Source organism: Melanostigma gelatinosum (assembly GCF_949748355.1).
Source record: "Melanostigma gelatinosum genome assembly, chromosome: 17".
Taxonomy (NCBI): domain Eukaryota; kingdom Metazoa; phylum Chordata; class Actinopteri; order Perciformes; family Zoarcidae; genus Melanostigma; species Melanostigma gelatinosum.
Window position 1 is genome coordinate 13,609,907 of NC_136650.1, and position 27,927 is coordinate 13,637,833.

The following is a 27,927-nucleotide window of genomic DNA, read 5'->3' on the forward strand; positions in this document are numbered from 1 at the left end:
CATCTTTTCAGCAGATGCCTATTTATCAAATAGTTTGAGCCTTCACAGGACAAACCGAGCCAAATGGAATTCTGCCACCTTTAATTGACTTGTCAAAGGTCAAATAAAGACTTGACATTCCTTGTCACATTTGTCCACCTCTCTGGTTGTTACATTTCAAGGATTTATAGAGGCCTGGATAGGTGAAAGTATCTTGTAGTTCTCTTTAAAAAGAAAAACATCAGACAAAAATAAAATGTTGTGTATCGGGAATATACTTTACTCATGGTGGTGCTCTATGGTCCACACTGAAATATCTCATATCTTTGGTTCACACATTCATGGTGCTCAGAGGATAAACCTTATTTGAACTCGTTTTTTCTGTCTCCCATGTATCTCTTAAATGATCTTGTGACAGATTGATCTTGGGGCCCCAGGTTTGGACCCACTGTCTCAGAACATTCTGTTTGAGAATGTGAGTCGTGTGAAAGGAAAATGCGAAATAATGGTAAAGATACACCGGAGGGCCACGAAAGTCAAAGTGTGTGTGTGTGTGTGTGTGTGTGTTTGTGAGCATGTGTGTGTGCACTGCCGGCCGAAGTAACCAGGTGTCACTCCATTCAAACAGGTGTGTATTTCAGGAGGGATGAGGTGGGCCAATTGGTTGCCAGGAAACCAGGTTTGGGTGTGTTGCTCATGTTACACAGATCTCTGTGTCCGCTGTCTTTCTCTCTGTGTCCCAGCCAGGAGCCATATCTCCACTTGCAACTATTGGATACCTTTTTGAGGACTTACAGAAGATATTTTAATCAAACCTTTTTTGTTGCTACTAATTCCTCTCCAAGCACCAAACATCTTCAGCTGTCGTTTGCAGGTGTTGGTGATCTGTGGCTGTCAGGATGCAACAGTTGGTGTCAAAGATCCTCTTCTCCACACTGCTGCTTCTAGCAGTGGTTCCCTCTGTGTACTCACAGTCAGGTATGGGTCCATCCACATGTCTTTCATTTATTGTGTGACTGTGTGACCATCTCAGTGCATTTGGCCTTGTCAGAAAACTGTTGGTGTGTCTTCCTACACTTGGCATCTGATGTCTCCTTTCCTTGACTGGCTTGTTGCCACCATTTGATCTCCTTCTAGAGTCTTTCCCTGATAACATCTCTTATTGACCGTAATGATGGCTTATTCTCTAGTTTTTCTCTCAAGCCGACAACAAGTAAAAATATGAGAGGTGAATGAGACTCTGCTGTCTTTTCTTTGGCATTACTTGACAATTTTGCCTACTTGCTTTTGCCTATCAGACTGGCGGGACGTCTTGCAATAATAAAGCTGTTGAAATGCGTCTGTGGGAAGATAATTGTGCAACCATTTGATTGCCAGTTTTGTCCCTCCTACAGATTGTTCTCAAGCCGAGTCATGTGACCTGTGTGTTGGCGATTCCATGCTCAACCTGACAGGCTGTGTCTGGAGGCTTTGTCCAAATGGTGACGCACACACACACACACACATACACACACACACACACACACACACACACACACACACACACACACACACACACACACTACATACAGATGCACACACCCCTGACTTCTGATGGTAATTCAATCATCAAAGCTGCTGTAACATAAGCTTCCCAGGTTTGTACAAGATGACTGAATTATTTAGTATGCCAGGAACGCACACATGAGACATGCACACTCACTCACACACACACACACACACACACACACTCACACGCACGCATACTAAAAAAATGCTTGTTCTCTCTCGCTCAGGTAACGATACAGGCATGTGTTTGACTGATGACGGCAACTCGGCAGACAACGGCATGAACTGTAGCTGGACTAGAGTGTCTGAATTGTGCTCAGGTAGCAAACAATACACTCCAGAATCAACACAACTTCTTTATCTGCAACCTCAGTAACTCTCATTTCTTTTCATCTTTTTTATTTCCCAGTTGTCGAGACTGTCGCTGATGGAGGAGGCGAAGGTGACTCAGGTAAATTGTATCGACACCATCATCCCCTCCCACCCCCTCCCCTCTCTCTTGCTTCAGACATTTATTATTCCTGTAAGAGCTGAGTAAAATGTTCCACAATGCCTATTCAATTCCACCAGGAAAAAAAGCTGACAGTCTTGTCTTTTCCCACCACACACTGCTTCCATGTAGTTTCACTGACTGTAAAGCCATCGGCCTCTTCCTTATCTTACCCTCCAGGTGATGGAAGTAACACCAACTCATCCCCAGAGTTCTCTCAGGCCAAGTTTGACATGTCCAGTTTCATCGGAGGCATCATACTCGTGCTGTGTGTGCAGGCGGGCGGCTTCTTCGCCATGCGCTTCCTCAAATCCAAAGAGCAGAGCACCTACGACCCCATGTGAGTTTGTCCACGTAGGTGTTAGAGAACAGAGCATTTAGCGTGACTGTATTAGTTTAAGTATGTGCATGTAAATGTGAAAGTGTCACTGAGTTAAGGGGACAGTCTGTTGGTGCAACAGCAGCCTCTGGTGGCAGGAGTGATCAACAGCAGGCGATGTACAGCGGGATTCCCCTTTAACACCCCTCTAGATTGTATTTAGATTCTGATCACAAATCCCATCTGTCCACATCAAAAGTACGCCTGTCTTCATACAGAGAGCAGCCACAATGAAGACAAGATGTCTGAAGAGCAAACAGGCCAGGCTGGAGGACAGCAGAGCAGTGACGCATCGAGTTCTGACGGCAAGAGTGTTTAACTGTGGACCCTAAGGAAACATCTCTTGGAGATCCCTAGACCTTTGGGAGCATTTATACTAGATTATCTCAGCAATATAGCAGAATGTATACTTGCAATATTGAGCACTTCTCCTCTGATTTGTGAGTGTTTTTGTTTTGACTTGTCAATAGCTCAGAGTCTTTTTTATAAATTGAATTTCATGGAGGAGATTTCTGTTTTGACTGCTCATATTTATATCCTATACATAGCAGCTTTAACCCTTTAATAACAGTTCAAAGAGATGTGATGTGACCCTGTTTACTTAATGCTGGTTAAGTTTAAAATGAACTTGTTTTTTTTGCGATGCCATTTGTGTGAAAATGCTCAAATAGGCTGGCAGCCTGAATAAACTGAGAATAAATACTTGTTTATTTGTGTGTGTGCTTTCTTGCATTCAAATGAGGAGTTGGTAATCGTTGTAAGAGATTGTACAGTGCTGAGTGCATATATACCCATACCAGCAGAGTGAGTGAACTGATTCTGCTGTAATCTGGGTGTGACCAGAGACATACTCAGTATGAGAATCACCTAATCCTTACATGTAGAGTGTCGGTAGGGATCCCAGCATGCCGCAGGGACAGAGAGCTGATGGAGGCCTTTAGGGGAGCAGCAGGATGGCTGGTTGGATGCACCGAGCGCTGTCTGAGCCAGGACCTACGCAGGCTTGAATAAGCTCACACAAAAAAGTTTCCCAACTGGGCAGTGTGTGGCTGTCATCCAAGTTTGTTGACAAAGGACGGGACTGAATACAGGTCTTTTACACTCTGAATGCACCCTCCCCCAACACACACAAATACATTTCCAACGAGAGAAAGAACACACACATTGTCACACTAAAGTTGAGGCAGGCCTCACGTGCTGCTGGCTGGACTCCCTTTAAAACACGCATAGATCTGCGTGATGTTTGCACATGTGTGCATATATGTGTGTGTAGAAGGCTACAGTAGGTGCAGCAGCAGCCTCAGTGTTTGGCCAAATGTGTGTTAAGCAGGTGTGGACAGCTACAAGGAGGAGAACTATTTCCCACCTCCACCCTGCCATTTGGTAAAACATCGGTGTGTGTGTGAGCGAGTGTGTGAGTCATATCATACGTTCAAACAAACAAAACACAGCGTATCAATCCATCAATCTTAAACACACATGCACGCACAGTTAAGCTACTTTGTTCCGCCCACTGCTCGCCTCCCAGCTGACTGCAGCCTCTGTGCGGAGTAACCCCGCGGGGCGTGTTCACTCCATTTACTCTGCACACAGACCTCCAAACACACCGCACTCTGGACAATCACTTAACCTTTCACAGACGGAAGTGTGGAGGCTCTCAAGTCAGGTAAAACAAGTTTGGGCTTGTTTTTTTTCTGTTTCGTTGTGTGTATTTGCTGAAAGTGAGACAGGTGCGCGTAACTTGATCCAAAAGGGGAAATGTGGCGACAGGTGTCCTCTCTCTCGCGCTGTTCAGGATGAGTAAACTGCTGGGGTTTTTTTCTGAACAGAAAGTTCATGTAAATGGTCATGACCAGAAACTTCAATACGATTTTATTATCACAGCAACTATTTAATCATTGTATGTGAGAACATACATTATTATTATTATGAGAAACCTATGTCATCGACTACACACTCGAATAACATAATTGTATTTTTTTCTGTTTGTTTAGGTGTCATGCTGTGAAAGCGGTGTTGCACTTTCATAAGATCTTGTTTGCCAAACTCACAAGGAGGATCGCATTGCGCATGCGTTAATTACTTGGAGGTAACTTGCCTCAGGGCAGCGGCCACACGCACACGCGCACATGCACAGACAAATATTATCATATTGTGGTGCAACAGGTTAGTTAATATCACATAGACGTTTGCTTTCCTCATTTTTAACATCGTTACCCTCAGTGACATACAGTGACATAACTATGATAAAGAGCACATTTAAATGTAATCAGAGATGAATGTCTGTTTGTCTGGTTTTGCCTCTCACTCAGGGATGGAGGAGCAGGTTGACTCTTCTCTTGACCTGAGCCACCTGACAGAAGAGGAGCAGTCCACCATCCTGCAGGTCTTACAGCGTGACTTGGATTTGCGTCATCTTGATGATGGGCGTGTAAGGTCAGAGGTGACTGTTTATCCTTTTTAGACCAGTTTTGTCCAGTGATTAGCTCTAACACTCAGACAGGTGACAAATCTGGAAAAAGCTATGTAAACTGTCTCAATGGTATAGATAGACGATATAAATCTCTACACCATTCTTAGTAATATTATTTTTCCTTTATGTTGGGGTTCTTGTGGGTTGAAATGTGGGGACTATTTATCATTTTATACTTGTGAAACCGTTCAGTGACCTCTTGTGCCCTGTGAATGGGGAGCGTCGCCATCATGGAGGATAAAACTCCCATCTAGAAATGTTTCATCGTTGGATGAAGGTGACTTCTCAGAATAACTTTGAATGGATTTGATGCTTCCATTCAAAGGGGACACGTCTCAGTCAAGTGACAGAGCGTGATAGGATAACACCTTCAGTGTATTATCCAGTTCACCTGTCAGGAATTATCAGCATTCTTTGTAATTTCACTAAATATATTCATGATTTATTTTACTTTATCTCCTGTCTGTTTGTTTTAGTTTAAAGTGTTAAAAAAAACATGTAAGCTCGATATCAGCTGAAATAATGAAGGTTTCGATACAGGAAACCTCGTCAATACAAGTCAGGGGTCTCGGTTGCTTTCAAACAAATGACCAGTTCGTCAAGTTAACGCAAATCATTTGTTACACTGTGAACGTGGGACTTTTGGGGGGTTCTCAGGGGTCTGGGGCTCAGATGCAGCTGTCTGCTTTGCCTGGTGGAAAATGCAGCCTTGCCTCAGTGAGGGAAGTCAAAGAACTACACAGTGAAATTGATTCTGCCTACGGAGCCGAGCAGCTCCTGCATCTGGGAAATGTTATTGATCGCTGGTCACTACCGCATGCTCAGAGAGCCCCATATCTCTGATAATCGACTTGTTGTCTCTTGTTTGTGATGATTGTGTTGATTCATCTTCAAATTGGGGCCTCAGCTGACAGCAAAATTGCATTACTAGATTACAGTGGTTTTTTTTTTATGAATCGATTCATTGTTTAGTCTCATCACAATTTCGTAGAGTCAAAAATATGGAACAAATGCTCACATTTGAGAAGCTAAATCCAGAGAATGTTTTGCATTTTTGCTTGATAATTGACTAATACAATGAAAAACATGTTTCCAATGAGTTTTCTGTGAAAATGATAAGCGGATACTTGTTTCAGCTCTTCTCTCAGGCTGTCGATCGCATCAAAGAAAAGTGTACATGTTGTTAATGTAAAGAGAAACTTTCCAAGCTTTTTTTTATTAGTAGAGTGGACAGGTCTTTGTATTTAATTTGCGTGACAGAAGTGACGACAGTGACTGTTTACTTTTTGTTGGAGGCCGCCGTCAGCTGACTTTTGCATATATTAGTTTGTGTTTGTTTGCTGTTTAACTTGGCCCCAATCAACGCTGCAGGGTCCTCCAGGAGACGGAGAGCGATCCGGCACGTTTGCGCATCCTGTCCGGAGCGTGGTTCAGCGAGGAGAGCGGCAAACGCCATCACAACCGGCCGTCGGGCAGCACGCTCGTCCACGCCACCATACGCCACAGGAAGACCAAGAACAGAGGTCAGTTTTTAAGCTACCGCAGTGTTACTCTTCCAGGCCTGTGGAGCTGTTTTTTTGCTGTTAGAGGGACATCCCATTGATGGTTCTGTGTGCGTAGCCATGGTAACAGATGTGCCCCTGCCTGGACTATTCGATGGAGAGAGAGCGGCAATCTCCCGGAACAGTAACAGTTCTCCCGAGGCAGAGAGAAGACTGACGGACAGCAAAGGAGAGGAGAGTGGAGGGTTAGTCACAGAAACATCTTCTCACTTTTGTAACATTTGTGTGGAGCTGTGTTTTCCAATATCTTATTTGTGTTTTTCAGGAGTCAAGGAAGTTTTAAACCTGTACCCACACCCAGAAAAAACAGTCCTGCAGCACAGGTCTGTATGTGCATGCTTGTCTACGTATTCAATACTTGAAATACAAATCGTCGAATTACTAACGATCATCTTCAATTCCAGGGTCTCCAGAATCCAAATGGTTTCTCTTCATCCAAAGGTGTGGAAGTGCGTCTCTATCTGTCTCTGTTTTGCCTCTCGCTTACTGTTGTTATTAAGTCATTCTCAATGCATTCCTCTCATAGAGTGCGAAAGGAGAAGTAATGGCCACTCAGAGGAACCTGAGGTGAATTTTCTTAAATGTCTAAATCAATCACACATTTTGCCCTTTTCTAATGGTAGATTGGTTGATGATCATTCGTGACGCTCTATCTGAGAATAATGTGTGTGTGTGTGTGTGTGTGTGCATGCGTGTGTGTTTAGGAAGACTTTGGCAGTCACAACGGGGACACCGAGTCTCTGAGCAGCTGCCTGACAGAGCTGGAACCAGCCTCTCTGAAATCCAGCAGCTCCACCGGCAGCCTTCATTCGGGCTACACGGTACACACACACACACACACACACACACACAGAGATTCGTGCAGCCACACACAAGCACATTTGATTAATTGGCTATCCAGCGACGCAGGATGAGTCAGCTGCAGACAATGTCGTAGGAGCTGATCTCTGTTCTGCGTGTGTTATAGCTCAGTGGAAGCATGATGAGTCTGTTCAGCTCAGGCGATTTTGGAGTGGTGGAGGTGAGGGGCCGTATCCAATTCTCATTGGTTTACGACACCCAGAAGGAGGAGCTGCAAGTCAAAGTGTATCGCTGCGAGGAAATCGCTTCAGCACGCAAGGATCGCTCTGACCCGTAAGTGACAGTGCATGTGTGAATGTGCATCTTGCAGCAACAATGTCACATACAGAATCAGGCAAAAATGTCTATATGTGTGTTCTTCACAGGTACGTTAAAACCTATCTCTTGCCGGACAAGTCGAATCACAGTAAGAAGAAAACTGCAGTGAAGAAGAAGACACTAAACCCAGTCTATGATCAGACGCTCCGAGTGAGACACTCTCTCATTTACACATCACGATAAGTTACAGCCTTCACACAAATCCCCATATGTCCCTCAGCTCTCTCTCATACGTACATGTTATGCTCTGACCTGCATCTGCCTCTTCCCTCCTTCCATGTGCTGCCTGCCTGATTCTGGCTCTTATTTTGTAGTATAAAGTGCGGGTCGGAGAGCTGCGGAGCCGGACCCTGAACCTGTCAGTGTGGCACGCCGAGCCCCTGGGCAAAAACGTGTTCCTGGGTGAGGTGGAGGTGTCTCTGGGCCTCTGGGACTGGACGTGCTCTCTGCCACAGTGGCAGGACCTGCAACCACGGGTAGGGAAGAGCGGTCGTAGAGGATTTGCCTTCAAATACACAGTCATGTAAAGTAACATGAATTAGCATGCGAGCATGAATCCTCCTTGATCAATATTTATTATTTAACATATATTTACTCATCTATATTTGTTTAATAGTGTGTGTATGCGTAAACAGTAGTTTGGCAGCTTTGTTGGGAGTACAAGGAGTGTGTCTTGTGTCTGGAAGAGCTGAAGGGAGAGGAAGACATGCTGTGAATTTTAACTAAGGTTTTATGTAACCGTAATCTTTTCCTGCTTCCACACGTCTGCCTCCCTCTCCCTTGCTTTTTCTTTCTCTCGCTTCCTGTGCCTTGTTCTCTTTTCTCACCCCCATCGCAGATTAATTTGAATCCAGACTCCATTAGCAGCCGTGGGCTCATCGTGCTCTCTATTAAGTTCATCCCAGACGGATCTGAGGGTGAGCAGAGCACATACATGACAGATGAAAGTTACGTCCCACAGTAATCACGTGTGTCTCACACGCTGTGTGTGTTTTAAGGTGGTGGACTGCCTCTGACAGGAGAGGTTCACATCTGGCTTCGCGAGGCTCAAGGTCTCCTGGCTAACAAAGGGGGGGCAATAGACTCCTTTGTCAGAAGGTGTGTCAGCTCTGCAACATGTCACCTGATATATTGCCATCAGTTATCTATCATGGCAGTTTTTATAGCAGTTCATTTTGTAGAAAATGATTGGTGGAACAGGACGTTCAATTAGTTTGAATTCTCCACCTTCACATGCGTATTTCTGACTATTGACTCAAGGTTTTAACACACATACTGCAGAAGCATAGCCAATTTTTTCAGTTACACATCTTATCTGCATATATATATATATACCCATAATATCAATATATAACTGAATCCTGGTTCGAACCTGAATTTAATCGTCTCATAATCCTAATCTCCCCTCAAGCTTCATACTCCCAGACTCCAGTCGGCAGAGCGGTCAGAAGACGCGGGTGGTGAAGCGCTCCATCAGCCCGACCTTCAACCACACCATGGTCTACGATGGCTTCCACTCCAGCGACCTGAGAGAGGCGTGCGCTGAGCTGACCGTCTGGCACCGCGAAGGGTTGAAGCCGCACGTCCTGGGAGGGATTCGTCTGAGCTGTGGAACTGGTGGGTGTCTTTTAAACGAAATGACATCCACATTGATTCACGCTCAAAATCACACAGATGCTTTTGTTTCTGCAGACATTGATGGCGTGTGTGTGGGTGTTAGAGTACGAGCATACAAAAGTGAACATTTTGACGGATTGGTCATTTGTTGGGGCTCTTTCCGGTCTCAGTGAAGCGTTCTGTGATGGATGGCACAATAAGCGACTAGATAGGGGAACAATGCTCCTACCGTTACCTTGTTCTCAAAGTATGCGTGATTAGGGATCGTGTTTGTTCTCCTGTGGAACCTGGACTGTACGGAGAATTTTATCTTATCTCTTATCAGGTCACTCTCAGTTCCGGCTGTTGTTGGCGGTGTGCATTTCAACTTAACTTCCTCATGTTTATCTTGGGCTAACTTCTACAAGTCAATACGTGACTGTGGACTCAGTATGACTAAAAGTTTGTACGCTGATGAATACATCTTGAGCAGCTCCTGAGCTGTGATCAGAGATGTGATGCTATCTCATGGGTCCCCTGACATTTCTTAGGCTTCAGCAGTTTCTGTGTCAGGGGATAAGACACTGTGGTGTTTTGGAGTGGTGGGGTGGTGACAGTATTCCCATCCAGTGCTTCACATTGCATTTTGCCCAGTTGGCATTTCAGGCATTTCAGATGGTCTTGTCATTTCTAGGTTACTAGTGTTACTGTGTATTGCTAAATATCCAGATATTGCTAAATATGAAGAGATGCACCATTCCTTGGTGTGTGGATTGTGGTGAGGATTTCTGTGGTAATGTCTTTGACATAAATAATGAATATTGGTGTTTTTTTTTAATGGCAGGTCAGAGTTATGGGGAGGCTGTCAGCTGGATGGACTCCACGGAAGAGGAGGCCGCTGTGTGGACCTCCATGATTGAAAACCCAAACCACTGGGTGGACGCAACACTATCAATCAGAACTAACCTTGCACAGCGGTCCGTGTGACTCAGACACACCTTGCACACAAACACTCGTTCAAATAATCGTTGGACTGAAAGGACACCCTCAGCACATTTAACCTCTCTGGCACAATTTCTGTTTTTCAAATCCACAATACACACACAAACGGGAATAAGTAGTGGTGCAGTATTGTGAATTAATGGCGTTGATCATACATTTAAAATGTTTTATTTGTATGTTTTTGGTTCAGTCTGTTTTATCTGACAAGTCTTGTAATCCATTGTAGTTTATGAATTAAATATCAAACCTGAACTGATGAATCACCCAGTGTTCTTCTTCACTTACCAAATTTAAATTTGATAGATCATTTTAAAGATACTAGTAACCGTGTATTTAAGTTTTTTCCCCAGCCCTCTTAGGAACATTACAGAAAAAACCCATTCACTTTCACCCACAACAACCGTGTATTCTGATTATTCTGACAGTTGTAATTATTAGATTTTCAGGTGTCATTTCTATAATTTGATAGTACAGAAAAGGCCTGCAGTTGCATGTATTCATTTTCCCCTTTTAATGGATTACCTGACTACCACCTTGTGGTCAGATGTTATAATTACTCTAAATACTTTAAAGGCAAATTACAGAAGAAACAATGAAGAATAAGGTCAAGAGCACAAGAAGAGAAGACTACGTCCTGAAATGTAACCTCGCTTTTTAACAACAAAACAAACTGTTCGACACATCCACCCTCCCATTCATCATCGACAGGCAGTGGACTCCTGTCCAGCAGATGGCGATCTCAACATTCAAGCTTCAACATGAAATGAGACCGGAAGTGGAGCCCTTTGAAAATAAAGTGTTTTGGATCTGGCGTTTTAAGGCTTTAACCGTTGTAATTCCTGAATGTACAGGTTACAACTTTTTGACGCCAGACCAGACAATGCTATGCTGGGCTTATTCAAAGTAATGCTTCGTGTTATTTAATACATCTTGAGTCATGAGAGATCTGAAACGTTATGTGTTTACATCAACACGAGAATGATCCGTTCGTGATCGTAGAGGCCCCTCAATGTGCCCGATAAAGGGTCACTCTTCGGATCCTGTATTTTTATTTGCTGATTTTATTGTTATTTTCTAATTTGAGGTAACCAGAACACTGTAAATTCGGTGGCAATTAATGTGGAGCCTTTGCCTTGCAGTTGTTTACTTTACCCAGTCAGTTAACGTTACGTGGTTATAGCTATGCAGCTATCTTATAAAATGGCATAATCAATAAACATATAGACAACAGATTTCCTGTGAACAGTTTGAAGCCGCAGGATTTTTCCAAACTATCTCGCAATACTACTTTTATTTTGTGATCGTAGCCGGATGTAGTCACCTCCTAACTCTGCGTTACCACTTTGAGTTTGACAGAAGCCGACACAGTCTGTGGTCGTCGGTGAGCGTTGAAAGTTGATGAAAATGTCCCAGATGCAGCTGTTGAGGTTGTTCATCAGTGAGCGGCTGAGTGCGGCCGCGGAGGAGATCTTCGCTGCGGTGCAGAGGACGGTGACCGAGCGCGAGGAAGAAGCTGCTCGCGCAGAACGAGCCGCTGACCAACATGGACGTAAACAAGAAGTGCATGTGCACAATGACGGTTTGTTTGTCCTAAAGCAGTGTTAAAATGCCTCTTTACAGAGCTCCCACGGAGTCCCAGTGCAAATGTGAAAGGAGCGTTTAGCTATGTGCACCTGGTAAACTGAGCGTAGGCTAAATCCAACAATGTTAGAGTGTAATGTTAAATCAGAGGACAAGTCTGGCACGGTTATCGCGGGTTTCCCAAGAAAGAAACATGTTCGGGTCAATGAACTTTGACATTGCACTTCGTAAAGGGTCGCATGTTTTACTGCAGTGGAGTCCAAAAGGCTTTGTCCATTACCAAAACATGTTTACCTTTATCAAAGAGAAACAAGCAATACACGAGAGATGGGGGATTGTAGGCAACAAATGCCTCTGCACAAACTCAATCCGGGGTCGTTGCGATTGCATGGTCAGCATCTTAAACCCCTCGGCCATCAGGATGTCGACCCAACCATGAAGTTAAAAACCTATACAAGTCTTGGAGGTGGACTCCCTCTCTAGTTTATCTCTCTTTTATGCAAATCAGACTTGATGATAAAATGCTAAAAGTGAAAGGTGGCAACATTCTCACCTTTTCCTCTTCCACAGACGCCCCACAGGTCTTTGTCTCTGCACATGAGCAGAAACACTTCGAGCAGCAGTGGAGTCCTGAGAGCTGCCACAACAACCCCAGTGTGGACCAGGATGACACGGGCCTGCTGGCCCCAGAGCCTCCAGCAATCAAACAGGAACAGCCGTGGAGCAGTCCGGATATGGAGGACGCTGATACCAGCACTGGGAAAGTGACGCCCACTTACATGACAAGTTGCATTTACTCAGACATGACTGAGTTACAAACTCATGACACAGGAAATGAAGACAGAAAGCCTGTATCGGTTGAGGGAACTGCTCAGTCAAGCGGTGCATATTGGACTCTTTTGCCAGATTGTTCTGTGAGTCTGAACAACATGGGGCCTGAGTTGGGTTTAGCCACGCAGACGGGCTACAGTATCGGTGAAGTCTACACGCAGAGCCCCACAGGGAGAAAGCAGCTGACTAAAAGTTGCGAACCACACAGCCCAACTCCACCAAATAAAGAGACAAAGAGCAGCAGCAAATCCTACTGCTGTCGTTTCTGTGGCAAAGAATTCAGCCACAGCGCACATCTGGCCACACACACACAAATCCACACCAGTGAGAAACTGTTCATCTGTGAGGTGTGCGGTAAAGAGTTTCGCCACGGCAACAGTGTGAACGTGCACATGAGGATTCACACGGAGGAGAAGCCATACCGTTGCAGGATTTGTGGGAAAGAGTTCCGCCACGTGGGCAACTTGAACGTACATACGAGAATCCATACAGGAGAGAAACCTCACACATGCACAGTGTGCGGGAAGAAGTTCAGTCGAAATAATTTGATGACGAAACACATGGCTGTACACACAGGCGAAAGGAGTTTGAACACGAAGAGTGTGTTGAGAAGAGGTTCAGTTGGCATGACTTCATGAGAGTTAACTGGTGGAATGTCCAGCTTCCTGTGGGACAAAGGACAAATCTGTCCTTTGAAAAGCACAGAATGAGTTCCAATTAAAAGCTGTGATTCATCTTAATACCTTTTTGTAGATGAATCATTGTATGTTGATAATAGTTAAAGCATCATATGATCTAACCCTAAACAGCCTGGTTACTGTAGCCCAAAGATCAGTATGGAGAAGTAACCGATCAGACCTTGTTATTAATAAACTTTTATCCTGATTAAAATGGTCATTTTATTTCCATTCTCTAATGCTGAACTACAGACTTCACCTACAAACTCGTTCTGCTCAGTGAACTTCTTTTCTTTACTAAAACAAGATGATTTGTTTTCTCATTTCACGCTTTTGACTTGGAATGTTATGTCGTGTGGTTGCCTGGTGACGGATTGTAAACAATGTCGAAAATGTCTTCCGTGAAGAGAAGGTTGACCAAAGCCCGCGCCGAAATCATCTCAAAACAAGTGGAGCACTGTGAGTATTCAGCTCGGACTTACGAACCGAACAAGTTATCTTGATATTGTAAAGCGGGGGTGCGCCTTCCGCCGGTACGGGCTGCGGCCTTCCGCCGCTACGGGCTGCGGCCTTTAGGAGAGGGGCGGCGGCGGCAGTTGCCGGTTTTTAAGCACTTTGTTTTTCATATTTTTAATTCACGCAATCGGCTGCATGCAACTATAACAAAGTGCCCGCACAGCTTATGAAATAACATGTGAAATATCGGCCACTATTTCCAATGATTGCAGTCACTAAAGCAGAGGTGAAGTGTCTTATCCATGCCTTCAACGTGCTTCTGAGTGGGCCGACTGTTCCCGGAAGAGCAGTGACCGGCCTGGACAGAAGGAAGTTCAGGAGCATGCTGCAGAACACCTTCGGCATAACCGACGACATTGTGATGGATAGAGGTAATCCGTCTGTTTCACATTGATATTATATGTTACAAGTGTACAGAATGACACATGTTTCATAATTGGATAACCACCCAGTGGTTTGGATGCAGAGTATTGTGATTGTTTGATAACCTGAGTGTTTGAGATGATCTGTTCCCCAGTCTTCCGGACATTTGACAAAGACAACGACAGCTTTATCAGTATGAAAGAATGGATTGAGGGACTGTCTGTTTTCCTTCGAGGGACCTTGGATGAACAAATAAAATGTAAGCTCTCAACCTTTGTGCGCCGACTCGCACACTTGCATAACAAAATCTTGAGTTACAAGCTTTTTTTTATTCAGGTAAAAACTCTTCTCTTTTTGCATGGCTCAGACTGCTTCCAGGTGTATGACTTGAACGACGATGGCGACATCTCCAGAGAGGAGATGTATCACATGCTGAAGGACTGCCTCCCCGGACTGTCCTCTGAGGAACGCGAGGAAGCAGTCAAAGACCTGGTGGAGATCACGCTCAAGAAGATGGTGAGGGGATGAATACTGCTGGCCTGTTGGTTTAAATATACCTTGATTTACCTCTACATATGTTCTCTGCTCCTGCAAAAGGATGTCAAAGTTTTGTGTTTCAGAGGGTGAAAAGTAGAAACAATCTCAGATTCACATATCTGACTAATTTATGTACACAACTGGCTACAAACACATTTTATATTTTCGTAGGACCATAACCATGATGGCAGACTGTCTCTAACTGACTTTGAACAGTCTGTTAGAGAGGAGAATCTACTACTTGAGGCTTTTGGAACTTGCCTCCCTGACATCATGGTAATCACAAATTAAAGTAGTAAATTAGAAAATAGATGAAGTCATTTCTACGTCACAAATTCTTAATCTTGCACTCTTTCCCCCCCCCCCCCCCTGTTTTCAGAGAATTGAGACATTTGAGCAGCATGTATTTCAAGAACTGAAACAATGAAGAAATCACATTCATGTGCTCTTTCTGAAATATATTCTTCAATAAAAATGTAATAGCTGTTTGAATTGTGGTGCAACGTTTGTAAATAAAAGCAATCTGCCAAGGGAAACGGTTTGAATTGTAATTTTCCAGAAATTCCAGCATTAAGGCAGCTCGTTAGATCAAATCCGACGACGTGGTTTCAGCTTTTTCTCTACTGGTTTAAGGCCAGGAACGGATTCCACCTGAGAACAAAGACAAAATGTATTTTACTGACACTAATAAAGGAATTAAAGCTACAGTGAAGAATTCGTTTTATTCTGACTTTCATTAAAAAAAAGAAATGTGACTATAGGATACCTTATTCATCGTGTTCCTGATCAGGCTTACAGTTGTGTTTAGTGACTCATCCTCCATGTCCAGTTTGGGAGGTTCTGGTAGCTTTGGCCCAATAAGTGTCTCATTGTTTCTAGTAACATCAGTCGGTGAGTGCTCCGCTGCAGCTTCCATCTTGCGTTTCCTGTTCTCCAAGTGTGTGGTTCTAGGGACAAATCTGGCTACTGTAGAAGACTGACTTGAGGTCAGTCTGTGTTCTGTGTCTCTGTCTGAAGCGGTTTGGCCGGAGCTTGAACTGGGCCCTTGCTGCCGTTTTGTGTCAATGACTGCATTATGTAATGTCCCCATTTTGTCTTCTGTCGGTATAGTCCCATGTTGATTTTTATGCCAGTAGTAATGGTATTCCTGGGGAGGTAATGGCAGGAGAGGAAAGTCTGAATAGTGGCTGATGTTTGACTTCTTCTCTGAATTGTCATTGTCGGAGGTTTTATCACGTCTGGGGATGACCGTCTCTGATGTGGTGGGTGTGTTTGATGACGTGGTGTTTGATGATGTGGTCTCCTTGTTTACTGTCTCCTTGTTTACGGCCTCCTGTTTCCTTTCTCTTGCTTTGAAACAATATAAGAGAAAAAAACCCAGTTCAAGTTCATGTTTGTCATTCCAACGATAAAGACAAAATAAAACATTTAATTCAATAAAAGATCTGGGTTATTTCAAATAAAAGTGCATTAAAAGTAGTAGAGCATGATACTAAGTATATGTACAACGTATCGACCAATATAACATCAGTTTATAGGTGTTTCCTGTAAGTGCCAGTCTATACATGTTAAATTGTACCTTTATTCTGAACAGCCCTGATAACGTATCTCCTCCTGTCTTGAAGCTTCAGCCTGGTGTCTTCCATAGTCTCATATTCTGGGACGTAGCACACATGCAGCACACCACCGTAAAAACTCTTCTCATCCATGCGTCGTTTGGCTGCTCTGAAACAGACCGTTTAAAGTTATTTAGCCAGTCTATTCAACTTTTCCAGTACAGTATAATGAACACGGTACGTTAGTAACACGCTGTACCTGGCGCTGGTGAGTTTCTGGAACTTAACAAGGTAGACCTCCGTGAATTCCTCAGCAGGGTACTCGTCCAGGGGCCTGTACTCCTCCACAGCTCCGTACAGGGCACACAGTTGGATCAGCTCTGTCATCACCCCGATGGCTGGGACCCCTTGGACCATCAGGTAACACGACTCTAAATTGATGGTGTACACCTGATGATGCACAAGACAAATATGATGACCTATACTCGACAATGAGCCACACTAGAATATGTCTGGATTGTCTATAACGACGTTACCTTCAAGATAAGAGTCGCAGGCTGCAGCGTCTCTTATCTTCAGATTTATGTTTTTTTAATAACTTATATCGAGCTAATTCTTACCTTAACCGCTTTATCTCTTCTTCCATCTCTATATTTAGGTCGGGAAATGCATATCTTCTGCTGTTCGTGGTGTTTATAAACATCTGGGACGCGCCAACAGTCTGAGCTGTTCTTGCCAGGTGCCGCCATGTTTATGGAAGTACATTTACGGTCGACACACTTTCAAAATAAAAGCTCATTCTCTTTCGAATACTCACGCATCGACTGCGTGCTCGCGTTTAATTATCTTATTTTGAAACGTGCTCGAAATCAGCTGCTTTGGTCTAACGTTAGCGAGGCGCAGGGAGCACATCGATCGGCTAGGTTTGTTGCACATTGAACGTCAGCAGAGTAACCTGCGTGGAAATAATGTTTAGTAATCTGGGCATTCAACCCGTAACTGTTGTTTTTAACAACACAAAAAACTGCTTTCTTCAGCTCTCCTCGAAGTTGATATCGCATCTTTCCCTGCACGAGGTAAGTTAACTTAGCTAGCTACCTGGCTGTCAGTTTCAGCTAGCTAGCTAGCTAGCACTTATCAGAAGTGGAACTTTAGTTTGCTGAAACAATGTTCAAGCAAACAATATAGGCCTCTTTTTAAAAGCGGTGTTTCTTGCGTGAGTGAACGTGTTGCTTTAGTGTTTCCTTTACTTGTTAATTTAACGTTACTGAATTAACGCTGCTGTTTAAATTGACTTTTGCTCTGCCAAAGACATCTTCTGAGAGACCGTTCAGAGTATTTGATATATACGTAACTATTAACGTTACATAGTTGTATGCCAGACAGAATAAATGCATCCGTCAACATTAACATAAAGAAAGAGTTGAGTGTTGTCAGCAGTAGCAATGGGATATTTAGTCCACGTGGTTTCTCCTTGGGTTTAATAACAAGTGAGGTCACAATAACATCAATAAGCAGATAGAAAATACTTTTTCACGATTACATTTTGACCCAACCATTTTAGTAGTAGTTCCCTTGCATTCTCACTTGGTGGTGACAAAACTTAACATTTTTTGGTGGCACAGGTGAGTGGGTAAATACAATACAAATGACTGCATGGTTTTGTAACATGGTGGTCAATTAATAGCTGTATACATCCAAAGACCACTATCTTTCAGAGGAGGGTGTGTGATATAATGGGAATGAGTGTACATGAGAGAGCTTGCATGTGTTGGGGATTTACGCTCGGGCTAAAAGCCCACCGTATAATCTGACTCCAAAAGACTACACCCTCAGAAGGACCCCGCGCAGATCGTTTGATTGGAATTACGTTCGATGAACAGAAGACGGTAGACGATCTATAAGTTTTAACAATTGATGAAGTCAAAACATAGATCTATGGTTTCACACAACACAAGAATTGATTAAGTATCCCAAGCAACAGACACAAAGTCAGGGCTCGGTATACGCATCTCTCCTCTCGGTGTGTGTGAGCCCTGTTCCTAACCTTTCCCTCCTCCTTTATTCTTTGTCATGAGTATTTTGACCTTGTCCAGGGAGCCGTTATGTTCACACACACACACGCCAGGGTGGGGCCACTGTGTGTGTGGGAGTCCTGTGGTTCTCAGGGATAGCGAAGGTGCTGTTCCTGCAGTTGTCGCTACACAATATCCCACAGAGTTACCCGTTTCGCAACACAACTAGTTATAAGCTTAAGCTAAACCACCTGCGTGTCAGAGCTCCCTCTTTGTACGGGGAGCGAGTGAGTGCCTCACCCGGAGATTCAAACCTTTGCTCTATGACACACGCAACACTATTGCAAATGAGCACACACATAATACTTATACGTTTAATGCCTGTAAATACCGTTAGCATATTTCTACACATGAGAATTGTACAAGCCTTCCTCCTGTTTTGTTTGGCTGGGTGGTGTGGAGAATCATAGGCTCAGCCCTCTTCTTCATCTTTACACAGGTATCAAACTTGTGCTAGCTCTGTAATTGAAGCTGTGTAGAGCGACTCAAATGAGCAGAAAAGCAGGACGATTATGATGCAGTCGTTTAATAGATAAAGTGTCACGGCAATCCAAAAAATACAACCGCAAAAGCGTTGTGTGTGTCTCTGGTCAGAACCAGGCTTTGGAGTTGTCCTGGGGCCATGGATCTCCGGTGTTCCTCAGCTGGACTCAAAACAGAACCTCCTGCAGCCTGGACAGCCATAAAGTGGAGCTGTGTCGACAGCTGGGAGAAAAGCTTGGCCTGAGCGACGGAGAGCAGGTACGACTTCACAATGAGCATTTTGTTCTGTGCTTTGTTTCCCAACCATAATCTCTACGTGACACATGCTGGCAGTCTCTTGACAGCTTAATATAATTGTCAGTTCTGTCTAGGCCGACTCGGCATTTGTGACTGAGTTGTTGTGTCATTTCACTCAGGGCTTCCTGAGACCATGTCACCAGGTCTCATCAGTGCATCAAGTGTTTGTGGAGCCACTGTCATCTGATGACTGGGAGATCTTGGTGGGTGAGCAGCATAGGGACTTAATTAGTAACCCAATGTCTTCATGGTGAAAAAAATATACTGTATGTCTAAATGTTTTTTCTGACAATCGTCCCACTAGAAAATGAGACATGAGGGATAGGCTTGCAACCCAGATTCACATCAAACAATATTTAACTGTCTGTTTTGGGGGACTGTCACCCTCAGGAGCTTCACAGTGCTGCACTGGAGCAGCAGCTGTTGGATCAGATCAGAGTTGTTTTTCAAGATGCCGTGTTTCCTGTGTGGGTGAACAGCCACACTGTCGTCTACATCCAAATAGGTCAGAATTATTCCAATAATTACTCCCTTTTGTTGCTAAATAATCCGAAGACGACGTGGTTTCAACTAGTTAAGCCGACCTATTAAAGCGTTTGTTCAGCTCTTTTTTGTTTACATTTCATACATTGTTCTTTACCGGGGACAGTGTTCATAACGCAGTGTGATCTGTTCTTAACTCTGTGCAGCATCGCTTTCGCCATCTGTGCCTTATGGTCGCTTGGAGCAGTTCACAGAACTAGTTGTCTCTCCTAAGAACCGCGCTGGAATTGGCCACCTCAATGATTCTCCAGTGAGAAACATCAAGAAACAAGATTTTCACAGACAGCAGAATATGGATCTTTCAAACCCCTCAGGACCATCATTAGAAGGCACCGCCCCTGTCCCTCAAATCCACCAGTGGGGTGGCATAGCTGACCTGAAGAGCCTGCTCCGCTATATGATAAAAGGTACTTATGACCCGGTTAAAGAGCTACCCCCTTTACCCGACGTCCCCGTCCTCTTCACTGACTCTATCTACAGAGTGTGCGGTGCACCTCCAGACTCCCTTTGCACTATAAGCCATATTGCAACTGCTGCTATTCATTTACTTCCTTGGAGCCAGGGGTTGAGTGCTGGGCCAACTGGAGGTCAGTCACCGGTGACTTATGGCCTGCTCTCCAAAGTTCTCTCTCCTAAAGAATCAAGGGACAGAGCCAAGCAGGCTATGGAGAAAAAGAAGAATGCAGGTGTTGGTAAAGTTGCTGGAGGAGAGGAGGTGAAAGAAGAGGAAGCTACGGTGGTCAGGGTGGTGTGTCATGATACTGAGAAGCTGACATGCAAGGGAGAGATCCATAGTGGAAGAGTGTGGGTGAGTTTGCTCGCTGTTCATTTATGACTATGATACTTTAACTGTAGCTCAGTCCTCTGCTTCTTTATATGCTGATATATCTCATACAGTTATTGTGTTTTCAGATCCCACAGCCCTTGGCCTTCAGGTTGAATATCACCCCACATTCAACAGTTAGAATTAAGCCGGTCAAATCAACGATCAAAGTAGCCACCTCTATTCGTCTGCAGCCTCTCACACCACTGGTGAGTGCTGAAGTCACCATATGTGACTACAGTATGGAGTTAGAGATTTTTCTTTCATTTGATTTATTCAACTATTAGTCCTCAAAATGGTAAATTGTCAAAGCCACATGCAATTGAATCTTCCGCTCTCCCTTCTGTCCATGTGATATTTGACATTTTCTCTCCAGCTCGAAGAGGACGACGAAGAGATCCAAACAGCTTTCCTCGGTTGGCTACACACTCAGAGTCATGAACCTTTAGCCTGTCTGACTGCACGGTCTGGCACCATCCTCCTACATGGAACTGATGGTGATTCATTTGTTCTCCTCTTTTACGAGTTGTTGTAAATCCACCAATGGCACTTCCATAAAAATGACCGATCAACTGAAGACCAAAAATCACATAATGCACACATTCAAATTACAATACTTTCAGCTGCATTCACTGTTCTCCCATTTGTCTTCTTATTCATAGCAAAGTTAGAGTTTGCCTTAACTGTACTGAAACCGGAACCAGCGAGTGACCCTCCAGACCAGCTGTTTTTACTAGCATCAGCTGTTATCCAGAAGGAAAACATACAGGTACAAGCATGCATGTCATGTACATTGTGAGTATTCTGTAATAAGAACATATTTCTGCATGCAGTTTGTGCTCTGCATAGTTTCATGCAGGTTGATTGATAAAAAAAACAACAGAATATCTCAAAACTTCTTGGTTTGAAAAAGCTCACGCTACGTGTCCCCTACAGGTTGACAGAGAGCCAGCGACATTGTCAGCTGTGAATTCTACAACTGAAACGCCCGACCCGGAGCTTCCCTCCCTCAGTATTCTAGGGTAAGTTTGTAGCTGTTTGTTTGCCCATGTTTGGTTTAAACTAGGATCTCTCTGCATCTCTCACTCCACTAACTTCATCTTCTCCCAGTGGGATCCATGAGCTTAGTAGGACTGGATCTGACTTCATCTCCCACAGCCTTCTGGGTAGTCCCCTCTCTAGAGAGCTTGGTACAACTGGACGGGGACTCCAGGGAGGAGCTCTACTCATCACTGGTGCTAAGGTATCTGTTAATATAACTGCTCACAGCACTGATGGTTTTACCTCTTATTACGGAGAGTCAATTAAAACATCTACAATGATTTTGAAGTGCTGATCAGACAGACTTACTTTACTTCATCTCTATCCCTAACAATGTTCTTTTGTATGCTATGTAACATATACTATGTTGTTATACACCCTCACAGGGAAGTGGAAAGAGCACTCTATCCCGAGCCCTTTGTAGAAAAGCTAGAGAAGATCTGGATGCACACGTTGAGCTGGTGGACTGCAAAAAACTACAAGGTAGATACTTTGTAGATGTACATGTAGATACTGTGTATCAAATACATCTAGTTGAACGTATTTATCATGGACTAAACGGACTGGTAAAGAAGACCAGCAGTGTCCTGGGATGCCATGATGGCCAAGCTATCGTCCCTGATGGAGATCACCTCCCAGCCCATGCAGGACACTATCAGCTCTGTGCAGCTCCTTCAGTGACCGGCTGCTTCACGGTGTGTGTGAAGGAGCGATACCGCAGGTCCTGCCGCTGTCAGAATGCACAACCGACACTGCTCCCAAGAGAACACACGCACCATGTATTAACCCGGCAAATTACTCATTCATTCATTCATTCATGTGCAATATCAATATGTGCAAGATTAATACTGTGCAATGCAAACACTTCATATTTACTTATATGTGCAACAATGTGTATTATATTGTATTTTTACATATTTTTTTCTTTGCGATTTACTTATTTATTGTACCTTTACTGTTTGACTATTTATTGTTATTTTATTATTTTCTTGTTTTGTTTCTTACTGATGTCTCTTGATGCACTGTTCACTCTGCTGCTGTAATCCGGTAAATGTCCCCGCTGGGACTAATAGAGGATTATCTTATCTCTTATCTCATTGGGGTTTGCTTTTTTTCCTCTCAGGCAAAAGGGCAGAAACAGTGCGACAGATGCTGCAGGATCTTTTTGAACAGGCGGAGTGGAGGCAGCCATCAGTTGTTCTACTTGATGACCTGGACCATATGACTGGGGCACCAACCTCACCAGAGCATGAGCACGGCGCTGAGGCGCTGCTGCAACAGCACATTGCACAGAGTAAACCATGACTTCTTTATTTTGTATTTGTGTGTGTGTGTGTGTGTTCACAGGTAGTTATTATCAGAGGCCTTGAAGCTGATTCCTCTTGTTTGTGGCTGCAGGTCTGAAGGATGTCGTGGATGAGGTAACGGTTCACTCCAGTCTGGTGTGTCTGATCATCACCAGTCAGAGTGAGCATTCCCTCCACCCCTCCCTGACCGAGATGCAGGGGTCCCACTTCATCCAGGGCTTTGCACACATCCAGCCATCAGACCAGGTCAACACACACGCGCACGCACACACACACAGACAGATGTGGACACACTGGTAAAAAAATAAAAACCAACAGCTTTCTTGTTTGCTATTGTTTGTAGGCTCAAAGAGCTGAAATCCTGCACCGCCTGATACTCAGAAAAACCAGCATATCTGGTGAGACCCTCCAGACTCTAGACCTGGCAGCTGTTGCCAAGGAGACGGAGGGATACACGCCCCAAGACCTTTTGCTGCTGTTGGAGCGGGCGGTCCATGCCAGCACTGTACAAGGAGGACACAGTGACCAGGGTACCAAAGATTTTGCTTACACTTAAGTTATACAACTCATCATTTATTCCACGTTGTTTATTTAAAGTTGACTTTCAGGTTCTTTAAGTCCTTTGCTTCATGTCTCTAATCGAGCTGATGCTAGTTCATTGTGTGCTCCGTATCCCTCAGGTGTGTGTCTGTCCTGGAGGGACTTTGCGCAGGCTCTCAAGGGATTCACGCCTCCCTCGCTGTGGGGTGTAGACCTCCACACCCCGAGTGGAGTTGGGCTGGAGAGGGTGGGGGGGCTGAGGGAAGTGCGACAGCAACTAATGGATACCATACTGCTCCCCGCTAAGGTCAGCGTCAGCATGAGTAATCACAAGACATACGGCCGTGTTTTCAGATGGAAGCACAGAAGTGAAATACAATAATAAATGTGATGACAATCCATTTATCATTCATTGTCATTTCAACACCATCATTTCTCTATTGATTGTTGCAACAATAAGCCATTGAGTCTCAACACAATTACGATAGAAAGAGGTGATAAATGAGCCTTTGAGTTCCAACACCATTTCCTAGTTATTTTTATTGTTACGTTTTTGTTATTTCGACTTTATGTACAGTTATTAGAAAACAAGCAAGTCTGTCTCACGAGTAGATGGTTTTGATTTGATCAGCTCTCATCGTCTTAAATCTCTCTGCTGCTATTTAGTTTGTTCCAGACCCAGGAGCAGGTCATGGGAATGAAACGTTCACTTCATACAGTAGATACCTCAAAGTTAGTGATGAAAAAGTGTTCTTCACAGCATTATATTATGACAACCCCTGATTGTTATATTGGCGTAATAAAATGACAGCAATAACTGTTTTAAGTATAAAATACAAAATAAATGTAAATCCTTGGTAATTGATTGGGAGTGTTTGGTGTGTTGCAGTATCCAATCCTGTTCTCCAATCTTCCGATCCGCCATCGCTCAGGAATATTGCTGTATGGAGCTCCTGGTACAGGGAAGACCCTGCTGGCCCGGGCCATGGCCAAAGACAGTGGGATGAACTTCATCAGCATCAAGGTAGACTGGGCTTTGATGCAGTCTTTCCGAATCAGAGCAACCTGTACCCTCACTCACGCAGGCTGTTTACCTCCCTCTAGGGACCTGAACTTCTTAGTAAGTACATTGGAGCTAGTGAGCAGGGAGTCCGTGATGTCTTCCAGAGGTTCGTCAACATGGTCACTTCGTCAACTTCTCATGCCAGTTATAACGAGTCACATCCAATATTTATAGTAATTGTAAGCTCCGCTAACAGTTATTCACCGAGATTCCTCTCGTTTGCTGCAGGGCGCAAGCTGCCAAGCCATGCATTCTGTTCTTCGATGAGTTTGACTCTCTGGCTCCTCGAAGAGGCCACGACAGCACAGGTGTAACCGACCGTGTGGTCAACCAGCTCCTCACCCAGCTGGATGGGGTGGAGGGACTGCAGGGTAGGTCATACAGCAGTATACGACAATACATTTTGTAGAGATAAGGGCTGCTACCGGTATATTGTTACAGGTTTACGAGGTAACTGTTGCTTTAATTTACCCTGATGATATTTATTTTATGTTTGGATCTGTAGGTGTATATGTGCTTGCAGCCACCAGCCGCCCAGATCTGATTGACCCGGCCCTGCTGAGACCTGGACGACTGGACAAGTCCCTCTACTGCCCCCCCCCTGACCTGGTCTGTTGTAATGAAATCAACCACTTCTCATTGCCACGTTGTGTAACATAATAACGCTACACTTTATACTGTCATTTAGACAAGGGGTAAGCAATTCAGTGTTTATTCAAGACGTGTCCATGTTGGTAAATCCAACGGTTACATTTCCAGGAAGCTCGTGTAGAGATCCTGAAGGCTCTGAGCGCCGGCATGGCCCTGGCCGCTGACGTGGACTTTGAGCAGCTGGCAGCAGTAACGGAGCAGTTCACCGGGGCGGACCTGAAGGCCCTGCTCTACAATGCACAGCTGGAAGCCGTCCACAACAGCATGGGCTCCAGCTCACCACATGTAGGTCTACTGGACTTAACAGACAAGTCATTGAAGAGCTCGTAAGCGTACATTGAAGCTGTCTTGAGCTGCAATAACACAGTGAAGCCAAAGCCTTGTGTACTTTTGAATCTAACCTTTGGCCTTCTGTTTCTGGGCGATAATCAGGAGCTGGGCTCCGGCTCAGACAGCGACATGAGCCTGTCTTCCATGATCTTCCCGAACAACAGCAGTGGCTCAGATGATTCGGTTGGGGAGGGGGACCCCGGCGTGGGGCTGGACCAGTCCATGATCCTCCTGGAGCCCAGTGATCTTCAAGCAGAAGACGAGCCACGTCGTGGCAATGTTTGGAGACTCTACTTTGGAAGCTCATACGAGTCAGAGTTGGAGAATTCGCCGATTTCAGGACTGGTGAGCAGTGCTGGCAACACGTCTTTCTATTATTTAACTCCATTTAATAAGTCAATGATAGGTTCACAGATTTCATAGTGGAATATATTTTCCAAGCTGAGATGTCTGGCAACTTAACAACTTATGTAAAGGAAGAGTTCAACATTTTTGGGAAATACACTTGCTTCCCATCCAAGAGTGAGATGAAAACAGTATCATGTCTGCATTCACTATGGAGCTGCAATCAGGCTGCGGTTAGCCTAGCATAGCATTAATGGTCCAAAGTGAAAGACACGCCCTCCAACACCTCTGAAACTCACTGATTAGTGTGCTTTATTTAGTTTGTGCGATTCATACAATAAATCGTAAACAGCACTTTACTCCCCGTAAAATCACAATGTATTGTTATTTAATTTCAGTACAAATTAAACTTTATATATTTTAGCTTTAGAGGTTTAGTCCGTGCTGGAGCTATTACTACTGTAGGTTTTTGTTTTTTTTACTTAGGACAGAGCCAGACTTGCTGTCTTTATGCTAAGCTAGGTTAACAATGGCTTGATACCTGCTACAGACTGAAAAACACAAGTCATTTCTGATTAACTAAGCATTAGTTAGGAACAAACTCTGAATTGATACACCTCTAAATATAGTATTTCAAATGTTTTGATCCTGAAGCAATCTCAATGACATCATTATATTGGCATTGGGAGGGACACTTTGTAGAAACGTGGTGGTGTGATGTTGCAGTATTAAACATTTACAAAATTCTGTCCTGTCTGTATGTGTATACATTCACACAGGCCTCGTAATCATGTTATGCAGTGGTGCTTTCTCTCATGATTTGTGGGTGTGTCCATTTTCTCTCGCCTCCCTTGACAGAACTCCCGCTGCGTCTCTGGGCCGAACTCCGTGACCCATGACGTAAGGGCATCAGGTCGGGAACCTGGACGCTCACTCAACCCTGCCTACATGTCCTCCCTCCAGAGCGGGTACAGAGATCTTGGCCCGGAGCAGCTGGAACGCCTACAACAAGACATTAACAACATCAAGAACAACTGCAGGAGAGCCAACGTGGGTGACGACAATGAGGGGGAAAAAAAGAAATCTGATTATTTTTTTATTCTAATGCTATATGCTTCAATACTGCAGTCTTCAGTGCTCAGCAACATACACTTAAATCTAGTTCATTCTTCTCGTGGCAATTGTGTCAACCAGTGTTGTCAGATTGCAGGATAACTCTTGTGCTTTGGCTGCAGGATGCCTGTGTCCGGGTGCATTCAGTCTCCAGCCAGCCAGGCCTGCTTCTGTGTCGGACTCATGTGAACTCCGCCTTGGCTGTGACCAGACCTTCTCTCAGCAAAGCCGACTGCAACAGATACGCAAAACTGTAAGTATGAGGAGACCAGTTTGGACTGCACTGCAACGGTCACAGCAATACAAAACCACTGTAACAGAAACTTGTTTGCTCTGCCGGAAGTGAAGACATCGTTTTTCAATTGGCTGTGGAATTTATCAAGCACGTTATGAGCCCTTTAGAAACGTGTGTTATGAAGCTGGTGTCAAGTAGCTGCAATAGAGGAATATGAATGAATACCTCTCATTTGATACATTGTTTTTGGTTTCTTTGCTATTTGATGGGAACTTTAAACTATTGTAAGATATACGATATCATGAATTAACTGTTCATCTTTTCTATTCATTTCTTTAGATATGAAGCCTTCGACAGTGCAGAAGATGGAAAATCTCTTCACTCAGCCAAATTAAAACCTGGACAACGTGTGACTTTAGCTTGATCAGACATGCTAGTGTTACACTCCTAATCTGTTATTTTGATGATTGAATAAAAGCAGTGTTGCATTAATCATTCAATAATCAGTGTATAGCGCTAGAGCTTAGATGTAAATTAATATATTTCCTACTGACTTGATTCTGAGTGGACAGTTCTCTACTTTTAATGTAATCACTGTATATATGTAATTGTTCAAATAAAATTGTTGTACAAATCTTGCCAGCATTACTTGATTAAGCACTGATTATGAAACAATTTCTTTCATGACAATGCATTATATAGGCTAGTATGCAATAAAATAGTCATAGTATAGTCTGCCATGAAAATAGCATATAAAGAGACACGTATCCGTCATCGTCCGCTTATCCAGGGTCGGGCCAGGAGGCAGAGGA

General features: G+C 44.1%; 6 protein-coding genes across 7 annotated transcripts; 5 read left to right on the forward strand and 1 right to left on the reverse strand.

Annotated features, from left to right (window-relative positions):
• Positions 1 to 878: 878 nt before the first annotated feature.
• cd164l2 (CD164 sialomucin-like 2) lies at positions 879 to 2,361 on the forward strand (the record flags this gene model as incomplete). The annotated part of the gene is made up of 5 exons (XM_079287776.1): positions 879 to 957; positions 1,374 to 1,460; positions 1,755 to 1,847; positions 1,937 to 1,978; positions 2,198 to 2,361. The coding sequence occupies 5 exons, from the start codon at positions 879 to 881 to the stop codon at positions 2,359 to 2,361; spliced, it is 465 nt and encodes a 154-aa protein (XP_079143902.1).
• Positions 2,362 to 3,994: 1,633 nt separating this feature from the next.
• Positions 3,995 to 10,331, forward strand: sytl1 (synaptotagmin-like 1). Its single transcript, XM_079288690.1, has 16 exons — positions 3,995 to 4,062; positions 4,391 to 4,485; positions 4,709 to 4,832; positions 6,241 to 6,392; positions 6,490 to 6,616; positions 6,697 to 6,754; positions 6,836 to 6,872; positions 6,958 to 6,998; positions 7,136 to 7,252; positions 7,399 to 7,565; positions 7,658 to 7,760; positions 7,925 to 8,086; positions 8,449 to 8,527; positions 8,609 to 8,708; positions 9,022 to 9,227; positions 10,051 to 10,331. The coding sequence occupies exons 3-16, from the start codon at positions 4,711 to 4,713 to the stop codon at positions 10,191 to 10,193; spliced, it is 1,614 nt and encodes a 537-aa protein (XP_079144816.1). The 5' UTR covers positions 3,995 to 4,062; positions 4,391 to 4,485; positions 4,709 to 4,710; the 3' UTR covers positions 10,194 to 10,331.
• A 1,266-nt stretch (positions 10,332 to 11,597) lies between these two features.
• On the forward strand, positions 11,598 to 13,650 carry LOC306791279 (uncharacterized protein). Its single transcript, XM_079287930.1, has 2 exons — positions 11,598 to 11,787; positions 12,360 to 13,650. The coding sequence occupies exons 1-2, from the start codon at positions 11,607 to 11,609 to the stop codon at positions 13,256 to 13,258; spliced, it is 1,080 nt and encodes a 359-aa protein (XP_079144056.1). The 5' UTR covers positions 11,598 to 11,606; the 3' UTR covers positions 13,259 to 13,650.
• Positions 13,651 to 13,692: 42 nt separating this feature from the next.
• clxn (calaxin) lies at positions 13,693 to 15,222 on the forward strand. Its single transcript, XM_079287562.1, has 6 exons — positions 13,693 to 13,756; positions 14,026 to 14,184; positions 14,331 to 14,435; positions 14,544 to 14,692; positions 14,885 to 14,989; positions 15,093 to 15,222. The coding sequence occupies exons 2-6, from the start codon at positions 14,136 to 14,138 to the stop codon at positions 15,138 to 15,140; spliced, it is 456 nt and encodes a 151-aa protein (XP_079143688.1). The 5' UTR covers positions 13,693 to 13,756; positions 14,026 to 14,135; the 3' UTR covers positions 15,141 to 15,222.
• On the reverse strand, positions 15,162 to 17,018 carry rbm48 (RNA binding motif protein 48; the record flags this gene model as incomplete). 2 transcript variants are annotated; one of them, XM_079287561.1, is made up of 5 exons in its annotated part: positions 15,162 to 15,364; positions 15,480 to 16,063; positions 16,293 to 16,438; positions 16,529 to 16,719; positions 16,890 to 17,018. In XM_079287561.1, the coding sequence occupies 5 exons, from the start codon at positions 17,016 to 17,018 to the stop codon at positions 15,302 to 15,304; spliced, it is 1,113 nt and encodes a 370-aa protein (XP_079143687.1). In that variant the 3' UTR covers positions 15,162 to 15,301. The 2 variants fall into 2 exon arrangements, with proteins under 2 accessions (XP_079143687.1, XP_079143686.1); XM_079287560.1 differs by having other exon boundaries at positions 15,265 to 15,364; positions 15,510 to 16,063.
• A 170-nt stretch (positions 17,019 to 17,188) lies between these two features.
• pex1 (peroxisomal biogenesis factor 1) lies at positions 17,189 to 27,739 on the forward strand. The gene is made up of 24 exons (XM_079288476.1): positions 17,189 to 17,345; positions 18,939 to 19,085; positions 19,244 to 19,327; positions 19,515 to 19,629; positions 19,814 to 20,475; positions 20,580 to 20,699; positions 20,867 to 20,987; positions 21,153 to 21,259; positions 21,427 to 21,512; positions 21,601 to 21,733; positions 21,918 to 22,014; positions 22,655 to 22,825; positions 22,930 to 23,084; positions 23,182 to 23,368; positions 23,519 to 23,685; positions 24,268 to 24,402; positions 24,483 to 24,547; positions 24,670 to 24,812; positions 24,947 to 25,050; positions 25,201 to 25,377; positions 25,525 to 25,767; positions 26,626 to 26,817; positions 27,003 to 27,133; positions 27,455 to 27,739. The coding sequence occupies exons 1-24, from the start codon at positions 17,238 to 17,240 to the stop codon at positions 27,537 to 27,539; spliced, it is 3,735 nt and encodes a 1,244-aa protein (XP_079144602.1). The 5' UTR covers positions 17,189 to 17,237; the 3' UTR covers positions 27,540 to 27,739.
• Positions 27,740 to 27,927: the final 188 nt, after the last annotated feature.